General features: G+C 41.4%; 1 protein-coding gene across 1 annotated transcript; it reads right to left on the bottom strand.

Annotated features, from left to right (window-relative positions):
- Positions 1 to 9,689: 9,689 nt before the first annotated feature.
- Positions 9,690 to 19,090, bottom strand: dsg2.1 (desmoglein 2, tandem duplicate 1). The gene is made up of 14 exons (XM_087783847.1): positions 18,955 to 19,090; positions 16,715 to 16,843; positions 16,156 to 16,314; positions 15,945 to 16,089; positions 15,626 to 15,786; positions 15,434 to 15,568; positions 15,002 to 15,184; positions 13,630 to 14,090; positions 13,421 to 13,563; positions 13,084 to 13,305; positions 12,463 to 12,705; positions 12,161 to 12,288; positions 11,738 to 12,070; positions 9,690 to 11,489 (listed from the first exon to the last, which is right to left on the bottom strand). Exons 1-14 carry the CDS (start codon positions 19,000 to 19,002, stop codon positions 10,266 to 10,268), a joined length of 3,714 nt encoding a protein of 1,237 aa, XP_087639973.1. The 5' UTR covers positions 19,003 to 19,090; the 3' UTR covers positions 9,690 to 10,265.
- Between the last annotated feature and the right edge of the window lie 334 nt (positions 19,091 to 19,424).

Here is a 19,424-nt window from a genome sequence, read left to right as displayed (position 1 = left end):
TCGTGGCCCAACCCACACCGTACTGATCCAACCTGCCGTTAAGGTTTAATGATCAACCGCCTCCACTTACCTTCATCATGCTGTAGATCATACATGTGTCACATGTACGCATGTTTCTCTAAGGCGTGTCTGCTGCTCCACTTTGATCAGAAAGGTCAGGATATAGCAATAGGATGTCTGGTTAAAATAAATAAAACATTTCTGTCTATTTATTTCTGACAGCAATCCCTCGTCATTTATGAGGCAAATAAAATAAAAAAAATCGACAATTTAACGTTTGTGACATCATTTTGTTGTCATAAATATTCAACAAACAATACATTATTTGTTGTAAATCATGAATCTTAATGATATGATGTGTACCCATAAAATGTGTGTAACAACGATGAATATATATATACTGTATATATATTTTTTTGTTAATCACTTTATGAAAAGTCCTGATAAATAATACTAATTGTACAGTGCCAAGTTTAAATCAAGTATATTTAAGAATGTCAGCATTGATTTGAACAAGTTGACCCTTGTGTTATCTCAGGGTCAAGGTACCCCGGTGGCCTGAAAACAAATGTGTTTGTGGTGTCCCTTGTGCCCACAGGCCCAGGAACATTATCCCTTGTGTTGTCTCTGGGTCAAGGTGAACGACCTCTCTGGCTTCTACTAGTAGATATGCAGGGGTGGAGGTCGTTCACCTTGACCCAGAAACAACACAGGGGATAATGTTCCCGGGCCTATGGGTCACCTTGACTCAGAGACAACACAGGGGATAATGTTCCCGGGCCTATGGGTCACCTTGACCCAGAGACAACACAAAAAACGCTCTTTTTTTCCGGGCTAAAAGTAAGTAAATAAGTAAGTAAGTAAAGGTAAAAGTGTTTTGAATCCCCAGATGACAGAGTTGTTTTCCTCACATGCTTATTAAAATAAAGTTTCAGTTGTCTGACTTTCACATTGAGGAAGTAAAAAACAAGAAAACAAAAAGCCTCTGGGGCTTGTGGGAAGTAGTGTCAAGTAAAAACAAGCTCCGTCTTAGTTGGAACTCATCTGAATGAGAATCGTTGAGTGATTTTCATTGTCATCTGTGGTGTGTTGCCAACACAGGTGTGAACGTGATCAGACATCATTGATTCAAAGGGCTTATTTGAAAACAGTGCTCTCCAACTTTGTTTTTTGAAAGAGGGGCGCATTAGATGAAAAATGAGCGAGTGAACACAAATACGGTGAAGACTCATATTGTCACCTCCAAGCCACCTATAAGTGTCAAAAAACTCATTTTCGACTCATGTTGGGGCTTCAATACAGGGACATTACAGACTAGTACGCAGGTATTTGTGTGTCTTTTTGTTTGTTTAAGCCCCCCCACATCCCCCTGTTCCCTCCTTGCTTTTAAGGATGCACTCGTCACTTTGCCGACGAGAACCATCCTGGGGTCTTACCTGTAAATCTTCAGATAATAGGCAATACTTGTATAACCTTCACATGGTAGTATCTTGCAGGCGGGATGACGTATGAAAGGTTATGTAAGCTTATGTAACAAACGTATAGCCTTGCTCTTAAAACAGGAAAAAGGATCTTAAAATTCTCTAAGTAAAGTTTGCAGAGCTATGAGTTCGGGCTCAATGTTGGATATCGATGATAAGCATTTTATGGGATGGAAGTTTGAATGACGTCAACTTGTTCTACGGCCTGAAAACTAAAAATATTCTCCCACTTTTAATATGGTACTGAAGAAGCAGAGGAGGATGTCAAACACAACTTTATTCTTCACTCAGCAAAACCAAACTGAACTGTTTGTCCAGACACACTACCCTGATGGGTGAGATGAAACCGCGCAGGTCCTAGTGCCCGCCACACCACCCCCCCCAGAACACCCAGAAGGGAAAACTTAGGGTCTATATGGTGCCTTTATAAGCCTCCCAAAACGGCTGCGTCGTCCGTCTGCTGAAAAGTGATCTTCAGCACCAGTGTCCACACTCTGAGCAGCTTCAGTCACTCTCTTGGAAGGCGGTCGGCCCCGACGGGGAACCTGTGCCGGGGACAGAATCTCATCAGCCACCATGTGAGCAGGCTTGAGCCGGTCAACAGTAACATGCTCTCTTCGGCCCCCCATGTCCAACACAAAATACTTCGGGCCTGGCTCAAGTACCCTAAAAGGTCCATCGTATGGCGGTTGAAGTGGTGTGCGGTGCGCATCATGACGCACAAAAACAAAAAGAGCGTTCTGTAGCTGAACAGGCACAAATATTTTAGGGAAACAGTGATCAACAGGTCCCAGGACCCTAACACTGTCCGAACTATCGGTCACACGGAACTGTGGAGCAGAGTTAACAGGCAAAAATTCCCCAGGGATGCGCAGGGGCTGTCCAATGACCAACACCGCGGCAGATGCCTCAAGATCCTCTTTCGGAGCGGAACGTAACCCGAGCAGAACCCAGGGTAATCGATCCACCCAGTTCGAATCTGTAAGCGTAGCGCGTAAGGCTGCTTTTAACGACCGGTGGAACCTTTCGCACATGCCGTTCTACTGCGGGTGGTACGCTGTAGTGCGGTGTGTCTGCACGCCTAAGGATCTCGCTAGTGTCGACCACAACTCCGAAACGAACTGGGGGCCCCTGTCGGATGTTATATCAGAGGGCACCCCAAAACGAGCAACCCAGGTTGAGAGGAACGCTCGGGCAACGTCTGCAGAGGTCGTGGAGGAAAGAGGGACAACTTCAGGTGAACAGGTGAGTGAAACCCTGCGACGGCGGCAATGGACCAACCAAGTCCACATGCACATGATCAAACCTCCTGGCAGGAATAGAAAAAGGCTCAAGCGGGGTTTTCGTGTGTGTGTGGACTTTCGCCCACTGACATGCAACACAAGCGGCTGCCCACTCCTTAACATCCCTGCGTAGCCCTGGCCAGACAAATCTAGCACTGACCATCTTGACTGATGCCTTAACCCCGGGATGTGAGAGAGAGTGTACCAAATTGAAAACACGACGACGCCAAGCTATCGGAACAAGGGGCCGTGGGCGACCGGTAGAAACGTTGCAGAGGACCACGGGACCACCTTCTTGAACCACAGCTTCCTTAAGCTTAAGGCTTGTATCTCCCGATCGGAGAGAAACAATATCTGGGTCGGTGGCTTGGTCAGCAGCCATGGCTGAGACATCAAACCCCAGCTGAACAGGGCACACCAGCGCACGTGACAAACAATCCGCCACGTGGTTAGACTTCCCAGCTACATGTCGAATGTCGGTCGTGAATTCTGAAACAGCGGCAAGATGGCGCTGTTGACGGGCTGACCAGGGCTCAGAGACCTTCGACATAGCAAACCTCAAAGGTTTATGATCCACGTACGCGGTGAAAGGCCGACCTTCGAGCAAGAACCGAAAATGGCGTGTAGCCAGGTACAGTGCCAGTAACTCTCGGTCGAAAACACTGTACCTGCATTCACTGTCTCGAAGCTTGCGGCTAAAAAACGCTAGAGGCTGCCACACACCTCCAACATGCTGCTTGTCTGTCTGTTGACAACGATAAAAGTGCAGCCCGGTTTGGGGTGTGCTAGGAGGGTCCCTCGAGCCAAGGCCGATTTGGCCGACTCGAAGGCCTGGATCCGTTCTGGGGTCCAGGCCTCCTACTGCGGTCTTTGCTACATCGTCTGCATGCACCGGAACCTGGTGATAACCGCGCACCAGGTCCACTTTTGATAACACACTAGCAGCGGCTAGGTGTATAGAAAAGTCCTGAATGTGTGGAACAGGATAACCGTCGTGCGAAGTGATGTTATTTAGACGCCGAAAGTCGCCACACGGTCGCCACGAGCCATCAGCCTTAGGTACCATGTGAAGAGGCGAGGCCCACGGGCTGTCAGAACGCCTGACTATGCCTAAACGTTCCATGGTGGCAAACATTTCTTTGACAATGGCCATTTTCACGGAATCAAGACGACGTGCACGTGCAAACACTGGAGGACCAACTGTCGGGATATAATGTTCCACACCATGGCGGGCTACTGCAGCCAAAGAAGCAGGTTTAGTAAGCGATGGAAACTCAGCAAGTAACCGCTGATAAATGTCGCCCGCAGCTAAAAAGTTAGCGTGTGGTACAGATCCCCCAGTAACACATGGAAAAGTGGTGAAAGACACAGAATGAATCAAACGCCTGTTAGCAACATCTACAAGTAACCCATTTGCACACAGGAAGTCCGCGCCAATAATAGGAACAGTAATAGAAGCTACTACAAAGTCCCACTTGAACGTATGTCCCTGAAAATTCACAGTCACGAACCTTGATCCAAAAGTTGAGATGCTTGATCCATTTGCTGCGCTCAACTGCAACCCACATCCCTGAGTCTTTAAGTCCTGGTGGGTCGCAGGGAGCAAACTTTTCTGTGAACCCGAGTCCACCAAAAAACGAGTCCCGGAGACTGAGTCTTTGATGAACAGCAGCTCTTCATGGTCACCAGAACCCACAGCTGCTACTGGGTGCTGGTGCTGGCGTTTCCCGAAACCTCAAAAGAGCAAGGTGGTACACATTGTCATGCTTTGCGGCCAAAACGCTGATGGAAATGACACCAGCTGCTCTCGCGCCTCTTTCTCACTCCCGCCACCACTCCAGCGCCGCCGACCTCCGGAACAGTGGAGACACTCTGCACGTGGAACTGTGTTGTCGCCAGCAGAACACGATCCGCTTCTTCGGCCAGACCACGACAGTCTCCCACGGTCAAGCACGCAGAGTTTGCAAGTGCAGCGCGCACAGGAGGAGGAAGTTGACGCAGAAATAAATGAAGAAAAAGAAATCCACCTTCATCTGGTCCCAGCAGTGAAAGCATCCTGTCCATCAAATCCACCGCCGACCCGTCGCCCAGACCCGACAAGGACAGCAGTCGTTCTGCCCTCTCGGCCGCAGAGAGAGAAAATCTCCGGAGCAGAAGATCTTTGAGCGCGACATACTTGTGACGTTGTGGCGGATCTCTAAGCAGCGCCATGGAGCGACGAGTCGTCTGTTGGTCGAGTGCAGACACGACCAGGTAATACTTGGAGTCATCGTCGGTAACTCCACGAAGGTGAAACAGCGCCTCGACATGCTGGAACCAGGACGCGGGATCACTTTGCCAGAAGTCCGGGAGTTTAACAGCGGAGGCGGGGGCAGGCAGCGCAGGTGAGCGAGACATGTCCGAAGAGGGAAATTCCGTGGTCTTCGTCACCAAACATGCTCAAAAACGGGGTCACCAATGTAGGTAAGAGTGAAGAAGCAGAGGAGGATGTCGAACACAACTTTATTCTTCACTCAGCAAAACCAAACTGAACTGTTTGTCCAGACACACTACCCTGATGGGTGAGATGAAACCGCGCAAGTCCTAGTGCCCGCCACAGTACATTAAATAAAAACCTCAATTAAGTTCAATATTGAAGCCTACTGATGATTCTGATGGGATAAAGGAATACTAACCAATCAGAATCATCCGTCTCTATTAAAATCAGGATTTCATGCATGCATGGTAAAGTCAAAACTATGTATATTGGTTTGGAGAATGAGGGGCAAAGTGACCAATCAGTTTGGTTCTATGTGGGCAGGTTAAAAACAAAAGATCCAGAAACCTTCCTGCAGTCTGACCAAACCTCTTTAAAGAAGAGTGGTTAGAGGGGAGGATTTAAATGGCAGCTAACAGTGGCGTTATTGCTAGCTCGGCGAAATCTCCTTTTTACAAGGAAGCCTTTTTCTGAAAATCTACTTATTTTCGAAAATATGTTTTAAGGCAGAAAATTATAACCGCTATCCATGGATTTTTCTTTTTATTGTTCACCGGCCACCACTTTCTCATCATTTAAAATGGAAATCGGAATGGGAATTGGAAAACCCAGTAAACCAGAACGAACGTTATCATTATATTGGGACTTAAAACCAGGCTCTTGTTTCAAGTGTATTTCATGTTTGTCGTTCAGGCCAATTAGAATAATCTTTTCACATCATTGACACACACCAGACAAACATTAATGCAACAATTACCTAACATCCTTGTCGGAGGACATTCTTGCCTCTCATTTGAGAAGCTTGTGAACAGTTGATATATGCTGTATTGTCAACGCCGATAAAAAAAACAATTAAATATATCAACAACAATAAACATTAGTAAACATGCACAAAATACAGAAGGAATTCTAAGACCGTTGGATTTTTTTTTTCCTCACTTATTGATTGACAACAGTAAGCAGGAAGGAGCAGAAATCTCTCCTTCCTGCAAGGCAAGTGGATGGAATACGTTGTGGTAAATGTTTACTTGAAAAACACAATTATTATAATTAATCTTTTACTATATTTTGTTTACATACATGTTTTTCTCTACTTAAGCTGTGTGCTTTGCTTAATGGATCATAGTCATACTCGGCAGACATTTTTATTCGTGCCTGCTTTTCCTTTATTTTCTGGAACTCCTGTGTTCGTCTCAGTGTTATATTGACCTTTCAAGTATATATTTTATTAACTATTGTTTTGATTGTTTAAGCGCTCTGTGACCCTGGTCTGGAAAAGCGCTCTATAAATATAAATGACTTACTAACTTACTTCTTTTCCACATTGGTCTTTAAGCCAGATGTTCTTAAAGACAGAAATATTTGGACTGTTTCCTTTTAATTCTCTGATTTTGTTCCTCAATAAAGTAGGGAGCAAATTGCTACAGTGGTCTCCATGTTTGTTTTCCAATCTAGTATCTATTATAATGATTTTGATGAAATGAACAGTTTGGCAAAGAGCTTAATATGAACAGATGAAATGGAAAGAATAATAAATAAATGTGATGAATCACCTTCGACAGATTCTCACTGTAGATTAGAATGACAGCTTTATGGACGCTTCAGGGGACCAAACCCCATAATTATGGATGAAGAAACAAACTGTTCTCTACATTCTTTCTTTACATTTCTCAACTTGACAAAACAAGCCCCAGATAATGTTTCTCACTGATCTATCTGCAGTCTTTATATACGTACATGCTCATGTTTTTGCTCTGATAATGTTGATCAAGTTCATTAACAGAGTGAACATTTCTTTGAAAAAATGTTTTTTAGATTTGAACACTGGTTTTATTTGATGAGTCAATGTTTGCCCAATTGCTCTCTTAAGTTAAATCCAAACTGTCAGTCCTTCTGTATGTTCAGATCCATGACGAGGTGTTTATTCCTTCATAATATGGGTGACTATCTTGACCTTGTAGCTCTGTTGCCTTTGAATCCATGTCTCTTTTGTAAGGTTTGTTTGTTGTGTCAACATTTCTACTTCAGTTTTCATTGAATAAGGGGCCATAGGAGAGCAGGTCACACACATGATCTGCTACTCAGAAAAAAATGTACTTTAAAATTTAACATAATCCAGCCTTAATCCACTATTTGCTAGCCTTTTGATTTCTTCATTTCAGATAGGATTGGCCTAAAAAACACAACTGCGTTTTAAAGCTATTAAATTATCAATACTAAAGCGACAGTGGCCTTGAATTTGAAGAGATTTGTTCATCTTATCCTTGATCTTAATAGTTATCAATACCATAAGTATATATCTGTCAACGTCATGTCATCTTTACTCACGCTTCGGAAAGAACTCATGACTGAATCTCTGTTAGGAAAACCTTTAAAATAAAATGAAGCTGAACCAATAATCCTGACTTGAACACTCAGACAGGTGCTGTACAAACACAACTTCTTGTGAAAATTCTCAGACCTTTTTTAAACAAACCGTAATCGGTCACCAGACGAACATTGCTCAAGTCTCTGCACACGTGTTTAGCTCTTTTTAAACGTATAAATCCAATATAAACAGAGACTTTGAATATGCTGAGAAGGACGAAGATGCTGTCACTTTTTCAAAAGAAACAGTTTCTCTGCATGTGACGAAAACCTTTGAAAGCAGCATATTTTACGAGCAAGATCAACAAGGTATATGTCATCGTTACCCCGGGCCAGGCTGTAAGGAGAGAGGACGACCTGAAAAAAGATGAAATGTTTTTGGAATGATTGATGTGTTTTCGTTTTCATTATGAGTTAAAATTAATATATTAAAAAAAAACAACTATTCAGATCAGAAGTTTTATTCTCTTTTTTTGAAGGAGGTCTGGATTGTAACTCCACAATAATTAAGGAAACACCGAATACATGATCGATAAAATTGGAAAAATGCATGATCTTAAAGCCTAGCTTTCAGGTGTTTCAAATCTTCTTCTACTGTTTTGCCTTCAAGGCATTTTTCTAAAAAACCTGTTCCTCCAGTCAGTGATCACCTGCAAGCTTAAACTCTGAGTCACACCAGATATTAAAGATAAGAACATTGATTGACAGGACCATTCCTTTAACTAGGTCAACACGGCTTTATAGTACGATTTGAATTTCGAGTAACAAATACTCCAGTCTAGATGTAGTTGGATCAACATTGCCTCCTGGTGAGGATATCACAAAAGGCACACAACAAAATCCACCTTCAGCCACAGTATAGATAAAACATGCTCCTGTACTGAACTGATTTCGTCCTCTAAACTACGATATTACTAAATCAGCCCACCAGTACTGTGGAGGGAACTAATGCTGAATTAAGAATATGGCCTCAGTGTGTATTAAAATATCCTATATATGTAATTTTTGCTTCAAACTTATTTAGTAAAAAAATGTATTTTAGGGCCAAAGTCTGAACTTTGCTTATTACATAATTAAAATGTTAGAATCCGCAACTTCTTGTACAAATCCTAGATTATACTAAACAGAAAAAAAAGTCAACATGAATATAAGTTACATGTACCTTAAGCGGTTGCTACACAATTAATGGAATTTAAATCGTGATTACAGTCGTGGCTTTCATTAAAAAAAAAAACCTCCAGCTCATGATTATTCCATTTAAAATGAGTATTCAGCGTTATCTAATAAAGTTGTGCCTTCAGATGTTTTTCGTAAAGTATAATCATGATTAATAATCCTGACTACAATATCAATCTAAGTGATCATGTTAATTATACGTTACATAATACAGATGACTTCAACTTGTCTCTTGACTTGTATTAACATAGAGTTTCACTAGAGGGCAGAGTCAATTTTCTGTTAACAGGATTTTAACATTGAATTCACAAGTAACATTCTATTTTTATTTAAACACAACTTCAATTTACATGTGAATCTTGTAAAGGCTTAATCACGCAGCTGGACAAGAGGTCCTGGAAGAGCAAGGCGATCGTTTACAAGAGACTTCTTTAGATTCAACTCAGTTGGAACATTCTCTGGAGCTTCTCCAACTTGGTGTATCTTGTGTTCTGGAGCTCGTATTAACAACAGTCCCATTGTTCCCACGAGTGAAGAGAGGAGATCAGGTGTGAGAGTTGCTCTGAAGGAGTGTTATATAATATAAGATAATGTTATTTTCTCAATCACACAATGAAGGTAGGAATCTGAAAATGTAAAATATGTTTATTTGAACTGTTGATTGAACTAGTAATAGCTGTGTAATATTTAACTTTTTCTTTTATCCCTCTGCTCAGATCCATCATTTTAAATGATACATGACATGCTTACAAAGGTAAAGATGTTCGCAATGGGTGGGTTGATAAGGTTCAAGAAACGCCTATCAAGGTTTCATGATTCTTGGTTTAGGTTTGGAGAGGCTCCCTTTCTATTTTTATTGATGAATAAAAAATACTCATAATTTTCAAACAAACAAAATATACAGAATATTTTTAATTGCAGTTTATTTCTTGGTGGTTTGAGCAGAAGTACAAAAATCAAAAGCTTTTCTTTCCCACTTACACATTCTGGAAGATTGCTTGAAGTACATAAAAATAGAGAAGGTACTCTCTTAATAAAGAAAAAACACTTGATAAGAATATTCATTAGTCTAAAATATTCTATATTCATTCATAGTTGTTGTCCTTGTACCCATTAGTTGCATACATACACTGCTGCCTTAAAACCGAGAAATACAGCCATATAAAACACCATGGAACGGGCCCTTCTGGTGCCAAGTCATTGCACTTTCACAGTGAAAATGTGATGAATAAACCAAAATACACGTGGAACTACCACAATACTTTAAATCTCTCGTCTGGAGTGAGTGAAACTGCTGAAATTGTACAATACGGGTTTTTTAAGTGTGTAAAAAAACATGTTGGTGACACAAAGACACGATTGGGAAAAAGACAGACTCGACAACAGGAGCTACATTCATCATTCAACTGCCACAGCACACCCTCCACCTTGAAACCGGCATTAACAAATCTCTCAAAGCTGTTTGGGTGATGAACAAAGTCATCAGAGTTCGGTAAATGTCTCCTTTACCACAGTTGTTGTCTTTGTGGTGCCCGAAGAGTCCATATTGGTGCTTTTATTTCTCTGAGGGCCAGAAGCCCTATATTTGTGAGACGATCCTCCTGAGTTTTGCACTAGCATGCCTCCGCCGCCTGCTGACCCTTCAACCACCATCATTCGCTGGGATCCATAAACTCCTGTTGGATTGAGTGAACCCCCTTGAACTATGTTGGCTTGGTTGCCTCGAATAACTTTGAGTGATCCAGTGGGGGCCTGACCTTCTACCACCATCATGGTCTGAGCACCTGCAGAAGGAGCCTTGCCTTCTACCAGCATCATGGTCTGAGCACCTGCAGAAGGAGCCTTGCCTTCTACCAGCATCATGGTCTGAGCCCCTGCAGAAGGAGCCTTGCCTTCTACTACCATCATGGTCTGGGAACCTGACATGTTTCCAGCTTGAATGATGTTACCACCGTTTCCACGAAGCCCACTACCATTGACCAGCATCATTCCAGAGCCCTTGGCTTGTCCAACAGACATTACAGAAGGCCCTTGCATTACCATTCCTTGGGCAAGCCCTGTTTGACCTCCATTTACTAGAACCATGCCTTGGGCGGCACTGGTTTGGGGTCCATTTACCAGAACCATGCCCTGGGTAGGGGCTGGTTGCGCTCCATTGACCAAAACCATGCTTTGAAGATTAGTGGCAGGTGCCTTAGTGAACATCATGTTGGTAGAGACCTGAGGCTGGACTACATACTGCACTGGTTGAACCATTGGGGTAGTGGCATAGTAGACTGGCTGTTGCTGCTGCACAAGAAACATTTGGCCTTGGTTCGTTGTCCCCGTTTTCATGGTAGCTGTTCCCTCTCTTACTTTGGCTGTGCTTTGCTTCACTGCCTGAGAGCGCTCGTTTACCTCCTTGACCACAGTCTCTTTAGTGGACACAGCTTGCTTGGGTGGAGATGGTAAGGGCAGGGTTGATGACACATTCGACGCAAAAGAATGTGAGATTGGTCTGGGTGCTGGAGCCGATGGTATAGGTTTGCCACCACAAACCTCAGCCAAAGTCTTGAACTTTGGCCCAAGGTCATCCAGAAAGCGCAGGTCATTGTCGGACTCCAGGAGACTGCAGCATCCCACTGACCCGGCAGGAGACCCCTGACCCTCGTAGTCATACACCAAGAAATTGTCCTTTATTCCATTGTCGTTTCCACTGCCAAGTTTCTGTCGAGTAGAAGAAAGTGAGATACGTCAAAATGTTTGTCAAAAGAATCAAAATTGTCTTGGCTTTTTAAAAGGTGAATTACTACATCCTAATCTGGCATGCTGTAAACTTTTATGGCAAAACGACAAAACTTCCCAAATCCAAGTCACTTCACTAACTGTGTGGAACAGTACATAAGTGTAGCATGAAAAGACCAACATATAATAAAACAGAAATATACCGGTAATTACAAAACAAACCATCTCACCTGTGTGTAATATTGACCAAGGATGTCGTGCGGCAAAGCCATGCCATCGTAGACGCTTGAACCTCCTCCTCCTGACTCTTGGTTTCCGAACTCGGAGTAGAACCCATTCGCTTGAGACTGGTTCATCGCTCCACCAAACGTGTTCATCGCTCCCAACGCTGTGTCTCTCCTGTAGCTGTCAACCTGATACCCTCCACCATTCATCATCCCGCTGTCCATAGATGCTACAGACTTCTGATAATTCATTGCTCCCATGGTTCGATTAGCAGCTCCTAATCCCACATGGCTCATGGATTCATCGTGCTGCATTGGCATGTTAAGGAGAGGCACCTCCTACACTCGCCGAGGATACAAGAAGAGTAGTGTGAGACAGTGAGAACAGTTTTCCTTTACAATCATTCATTTTTTGTTTTAAGAACTAACCGTGTTCTCTCCTTGTCCTTCAGTCCGATAATTGACAAGGTGTGCTTTGCTATCAAATGGCATCTCGGCAAATTTACCAGCTGCACCAGCCCCACCACAGAGGCAGAGGAGCAACAGCAGTGGGATCACTGTGGAGATGAGGCATTATGGTTGACTGGTTGTTGTATATTGACTTGGAGTATTATATATCTTTCAATCATAAGAGCTGTTTGATTAACCCACAATTGGAATATAACTAGACGGACAACTTGGTTACTCATGGCTCAGACTTGCTCATAAAACATGCATTTAAATGTACTTACGAAGTAGAAGCAGCAGTCCCAGCAAAAGAAGTCCAATTCCTGCAGGTCCTAGTGAGATATCCTTCGCTGGCTTACCATTGCCCCCTCGCTTGCCGCACATCACTCCATCCTCACAGGTACACACCACAACTTCCACCTGCTGTGGTTCCGGACAGGCTACTCCCTGTTCGTCCTTGATCAAAAACTTAACCTTGAATGTCCCAGGCCACATAGTCTCCTGGGCTCTTAGAATGGCGGATGTGTCTGTCCAGATCAGAAAGAAAAAAATGTTAAAATTTAAACCAAAATCCGATATTTTAAATGACAAAAACATTTATTTTGTCATCATTCTTCAGTGTTCAAACTGTATTACAAAGGCTTGATATTTCGTGACGATTTAATGCCCACTTCATACTGTTATTATTTTTATTTGTGCAGGCTTTTCCTTGATTTTCTGGAACTCCTGTGTTGTTCTCAGTATTATCTTGACCTTTAAAGTATATATTTTATTGAGTATTGTTTTGATTGTTTAAATGCTTTGTTGATACGAATTACTTACTTATTTACTTATATTACAAAATAACCATTGACTATCCATATTCTCCAAAGTGTACCATCAATGTTGACATTAAATGATCTTACCATTCAAGTGTTCCACTTGCCATTTTCCTTCAGTGCCTTCTTTGAGGATTGAAAACTGGAAGGGGGCGCCATTAGGGTATGAATCTTCATCCTTAGCCGTGACAATCACAGCATCTTTGTTGGTGCACATAGTCCTATGTTCACTGGTGATTTCGGGGCAGTGGTCATTGAAGTCTTCCACCTGGATAGCCACAGTACCAGTGGCCGTTTTGGAAGGCATGTCTTTTTTGGGAAACAAACAAAGATGAAGGTTATTTGTCCAGAATGGGAACAAAACCAAGAAAGTTTGAACTGTAAGTATCAACATGATGATCATTGAGATATGAGATGAGCGTACCGTCAGTAACGCACAGAACCTTGGCATAGTAGGTCCCATTGACCAGAAATTTGGACTCTCTGTCGGGCTTCTTGTTGAGTTTGATCTCTGAAGTTATCGGATCAATGTAGAGCCAGTTGTCGGGGTCAGAACCTTTTATGTATCTGAAGAGGTAAAGGGTTGTTGGTTATTTGATGAGAAATACAAACTCAGAGCTCAGGTTCTCTTACTGCACATTCTTGGCAGGTTTCCCTGTGTCCTGGTCTATAGCCTGGTACTGGCCGATGATCGTCTTGGTGCTAAAGGTGGTGCTTCCTTCTGAGAAGGGAATTGCTTTGACCGCTGGATCGAAGGCGGGTCCTTCTGGCTCATCTTTGACTTTAATTTTTACTGGATAGGTTTTATAAGTGCCGGGGCTTTGCCATGATGATCCCGAAGACCAGCTTCCACCGCCGCCTCCTCCTGTGCCACCTCCTGTGCCACCTCCTGCTCCGCCGCCACCAGCACCTCCGCCGCCTGCTCCCCCTCCGCCCGCTCCCCCGCCGCCTGCTCCTCCGCCGCCTGCTCCTCCTCCTCCTCCACCACCAAAACCCATACCAGCTCCACTTGAGCCTCCTGCACCGTATGGCGGAGCTTTATTTTTCACGATGATCCCTAGATCAAGGTCTTTAACGTCCTCATAATTCACAGCCTGGAACAAAAAAACAAATTGGTCATTCTGCTACTTTCTGAAAAAAAAGGTTGTCTTTTTATTAAGCATAACTACCTTATATAACATGATTGTCAAATATCAACTTTATCCTTTCACTTACGGTTTTCAGTTAAGTCAGACCTGGGCCAAGTGAGGCACCATGGCTGTATTTTAGTGGCTGTCAAGAGGCCATATAGAAACTATTTTATTTCTTTTTTATTTCTATCTATTTTATAAATATTTCTATTTATAAATATGATTATATTGTTTTTGCTTCAGGACTTTAGTCATTTTAGTCAGGATTTATTGACCCTCAAAAATATTTAAGCAAATATAAAATATTTGTTAAAAGTTCTTAAATATCAGATGTGTATAAGGATAAATAAAACTCAATGATATTAATTTAAGATTGACTTAATTGGATCTTTTAAGTATATATTTCTAACTAGTTTTTAGGTTTGTTTGTTTTTTCTTAGATGGCCCATCACAACAGTCAAATTGTGGGCCCGGAGTAATTTTAATTTAATTTATTTTATTTTATTAATACTCTAAATATTATTATTATTTTTGTCATTTTTGTATGCATTTCATCACAAAAAGATGTAAATGGAAATCAACAAATATTTGGGAAAAAAGTTTTGTTCCAGATTTAAAATACAATTGGTATAACAATAAAATAATAATCTTAGCTTTATTTATTTTATTTTTTTTACTTTTTTCTCATATTCATACTTTTCGTTCTTATTTTTTCTTAGCTTAACCCGTCACAAAAGTCACTGTATAAAATGTGTACTCACCCTACCAACACTAAAAAAATTCAGTCTTAAATTCATCATAAGACAAGCTATTGGGTTTAAAATCTCACAGTTCAATGACTCTAAAGCGATGACGTTATATTCATGACACACTACCTTGTCAAGCATCAGAATTCCCTCGTTGGTCTTCGGGTCTGTCTTGATGCTAAAGTATCCGGCCTCGTTGCCTTTGACAATATCAAATATTGCATCCCGGTTATTTGCTGTGGCATCCAGGTCCTGGGCTTTGAATCTCATAACCTCCATCCCCTGTTTATTCTCGTCAATGATGCCTTCGTACTGCAAGTGAAGAACATCGGCACCAGTGAGCCACACTCTTTAAACAGTTAAACTTGCTAATCAGTAAGAGATAATGGGTTGTGAGTACGATGCCACAGGGATTTTGGATAGTTTGGTAACAGTCTTTTGTTTTGTACTTTTCTATTTATCAGTTAAACACACGCAAATATCAACAAGGCTACAGTTGATTCATCAATGTACAGGAAACACTGAATCGATTCATCTGCATGAACATGAATTTCTGCTCACCAGCTCTTTCTCCAGAGTAGGAACATTGTCATTTACATCCTCAAGGTTAATGACCACAGTTCCAGTTCCAGTTTTTCCTCCAGGATCACCGTTAAGGTCTTCCCCTTTCACTACCAGAGTGTACTGTTCAGTATTCTACAACATAAGACCATTTTAGGATCCAGATAAGACGGTTTCACTACACGTTCATACCTCTCTATCCAGATTAGGATTCGTGACAGTAATGGTTCCATCTTGGTTGATCCTAAACATGTTACCAGGCGGTTCCTGTCGGACGATGCTGTATTTGATCTGAGAGTTGGGATTCCCGGGTTCATCGCGATCAGTCGCAGCGAATTTCATCACTGGCGTTCCTGTAAAGAAATCCTTTTTCATTCACTGTGCATCATCTATAGAACATTCCTGTAGAATGCTAGAATTGATGATTGACATTTCGTTTGTCAATACGACTTTCTACTGTTTCACTCAAACGTATCCCAGCAACAGTCAAGGTGTGAATGAGAACACAAACCTGTGGGACTGAGCTCTTTCACACTTCCTGGTTGGACTACAGTAGGGAACACAGGTGGATTGTCATTCTGATCCACTACCTTGAAGCGTATGTCAATGTTATTCTCTGCTTCAGTTCCATTGATGAATGTGGCAACACCTGTGAGCTGTGTTTTTTAAACAGTTAGTACAAGGAGGAGTTTTAATTTTTGACTATGGTTTGTGTCACTCACATTGTAATGCGCGATTTCTTCCCTGTCAAGTATTTTCTTGACCCGGATGTCGCCATTATTACTATCCACCACAAAAACATTGAAGGGATATTTGTTTACACCGACACCTTCAATGGAGTAGTAGAGATTTCCTTTGAGGTCATCGTAATCTGAATGAATCTGTAACAGAACATATTACACTTTATTATTGTTATACAGCAAGTAGCACATTTGATAAATAGATAAGAAGATCATATAATATGACTCGTACGACTCGAGTGTCACAAACTGATTCCGCAGATCATACATTAATGCTCTGCAAAGTAAAACCCAGATTTCATTCAGAAAAAAATTGGATTACTCAAAATCCTGAGTGTAACCAGAGAGTAAGTATTTCAATTATTTTAACCATTTTCGTGGCAGCGACAAGGCAGGTGAACTCTGGAACCTACTGGAACAAAACCTTTTATCGCTTGTCTGCACTTGAGGGAGAATACCCGAGGGAAGATCGGACCTAAATTCTTTACGTTATGAATTCCCTCGTCTGACAGTTTCCAGAGAAGAAAGGAGAGAAACTCACCTTAGCAACAAACAACTCTTGAGTGTAGTCGACATTTTCTGTCAACTCTTTTGGAGGTGGAATCCATTCTCTTTTCCGTCGGCCTAGACGACCCCATGAGTTGAACTGAAACGTTGAAACGGCCTGCAGCTGAAACGAATGATCATTCATTAAAGATGATGAAACGATGTGTATGGTCGTGAATGTGCATGAGATTAATTTAAAACTAAACCTGTGCTTTTTTATTTTTTACTATTCACATACAGTTTTCTAATTTAGAAAAAAACCCAAAATACTTTTTGAAGTAATATATTTAACAAATACTGGCACGTGATAAATGATCAGAAAAAACAACATTTATGAATCAAGTGTTAACTTCCGGGTCAATTATTTTTTTTAAATTAAACTCTTGTGAACCATTTTCCTTCTTATCAGTACACAAATGAACCTTTAGTTGAACCAGACGAAAAGAAGGTGCTCTGATATTGTTTGGATAACACAACACTCTTTTGTGTAGTTGTCTTTATCTGTCTCCTCTGATGGTGCTTTGTCATGTGTTCCACATCACCTGTTTGTCATAGGCTCCCACAAATGATTGAATACGTGAAATGAAAATGATAAATGGAGAGTAAAAGATTGAGCGGCCATGATAAACCCAGGGAAACCTAAAATGAGAGAACTGCATCTTACTTTTGTTTGTATAATTTTAATAATGAAATGAACTACGCTTTATTGAAATTGATTGGAACAAGAAATGTTGTTTTCACACAGAATAAGCTGAGATTCCCCATTTCATTGAAATAACAAGACGCTAAATAAGAAGCCTTTCTGATTATAATAAAAAAAAAAAAGTATAGTGTTTGCATTTATAACAAAATAAAATAAAAAAAAATTTCAGCAACACAACCAAGGCCTCTAATATGTGATGTCACACAACCCTGTCTAAAACTGGGCTGAAATACCTGGCATCATGGATATTAAACTATTGATTCAATCCTTATATCTTATGTATATTAAATACAGTATACATTTCATTGGACCCATTTAGATCTTTATGGTAACCTTGTGTCCCCTTTATGACCCCCCTTTTCTTTGTTGCCTTCCCATGTTAAGAAAATGTGTGGAGACACATTTTAATTTATACATTACGTTCTGTTTTATTTGAAAAAACTTAGTTGTTCTTCTAAGGTCTCGTCATTGAAATATGAGAATTAAGAGGGAAAATATAGTTTTCTTTCATTAATTAATTCGAAGAAACCGATAATCTGGGGCAAGGGGGTTCAACGTCACCCTGGGAGTGACACCCTAATCATCCTGTGACTGTTAATGGGCGGAATTCTGGTTTCGCTAAAGTGTTTCTAGACGAGATGATGGCACACCCTGCCCTGCCCGGGATATTTAGCTAAGCCACCATTTTTCATCCATGTGCTGGCATGTTAGGGTAACAAGAGGCATGAAAGGAAAATTGAAGGAGTGGCACAAACGTTGACAAAAGAAGGCAAACGCTCCGTGAGTCATCCGACCATCACAAGCTCGCATAACAGCAGAGACACAAAGAATGTTCTCAACTCACTCAAGTGATCCGACCACCTGAAATTCACCTCTGAGGTCAAATCGTTCCACGACTGCAACATTGTCAAACTACTAGTTTGTCCGGTCAAAATTGTTTTTTCACCTGGAGGTTGTGCCTGGTTTCAAAAACTGGTTTGGGAATTACATTTGTGTCCTGTTGGCTCTGCAGCTCATTTATACAGCTGCTGTTCACAGCACAAAAAGTCAAATAAAAAAAAAAGAGTTGTACACAGAAGGACAAAATCAACAAAGATCAGCTTTTTGCAGATTGTTATTTTTGCCTTCACTTGACTGTGAGCTGTAAATATGTCAGAGTAATTGTTATTAATTTGACTTCTTTAATGACCACAATACTCAGTATAACGTGTCCATGTATTGATCTATATGTACATATAGTCAATATCAATATGTATAGATAAGAATGTACAAGTATAAATCTATTTGTTGAAAGTACAAGCTGAGTTCATTTCAGTTCAACCAAAAGCACACAAGGCTCTAGCTCATTGGCAAACGTTGTTGCCATAGCAACCTGGTTGTGTCTGGCTAAACAGAAGCCTAGGAAGGCAGCGATCGTCATTGATATCGCTCGTTGAATATCAGCCGCCGATGTTATAAACTCTAAAACTTTCGAGATGTTTGAATTTTGTAAAGCTCAAAGTTCAAAACGAGTAAGCAGTCGAAGTACTCACTGCGATAAGAAGCAGGACCAAAAGGCTCGGCCGAAAAGCACGGCTCATAGTCGTATCCTGATATCTGTCCGGGGAAACAAGTAGTCCAAAGAGTCCGAGGTCTGGGGAGAATCTGAGCTGGGAGATGTGAGGAGGCCACTTATGAATGGCTACCTGATACTCTCACACATACGCACACACCGTTACAAGAGGTAAACACACCCACAGGCAGGGGTGTGAGCAGGTATGAGAGAAAACTCAGATGGACTAGTTCGACATTAGAGTATCGACTTTATTGCGATCCGAGCAAAAGAAATGTTGAAGTTGGTTTGACACAGAAAATCTTTACTCATTAATTTATTATTAACACATTGTCTGCTACAAAAAGTTACATTTTTTGATTATCTGTTAAATCCTTATGCAGCAATGTTTGTAGATAAATGTGCATCAACAATTCAGTTCAGTTTATTTATTTAATTCAATCTTTAATT

Source organism: Callionymus lyra, chromosome 2, assembly GCF_982586985.1.
Source record: "Callionymus lyra chromosome 2, fCalLyr1.hap1.1, whole genome shotgun sequence".
NCBI classification, from domain to species: Eukaryota; Metazoa; Chordata; class Actinopteri; order Syngnathiformes; family Callionymidae; genus Callionymus; species Callionymus lyra.
The sequence above is the reverse complement of the archived record's forward strand: the minus strand, read 5'-3'. Positions and strand labels throughout refer to the sequence as shown.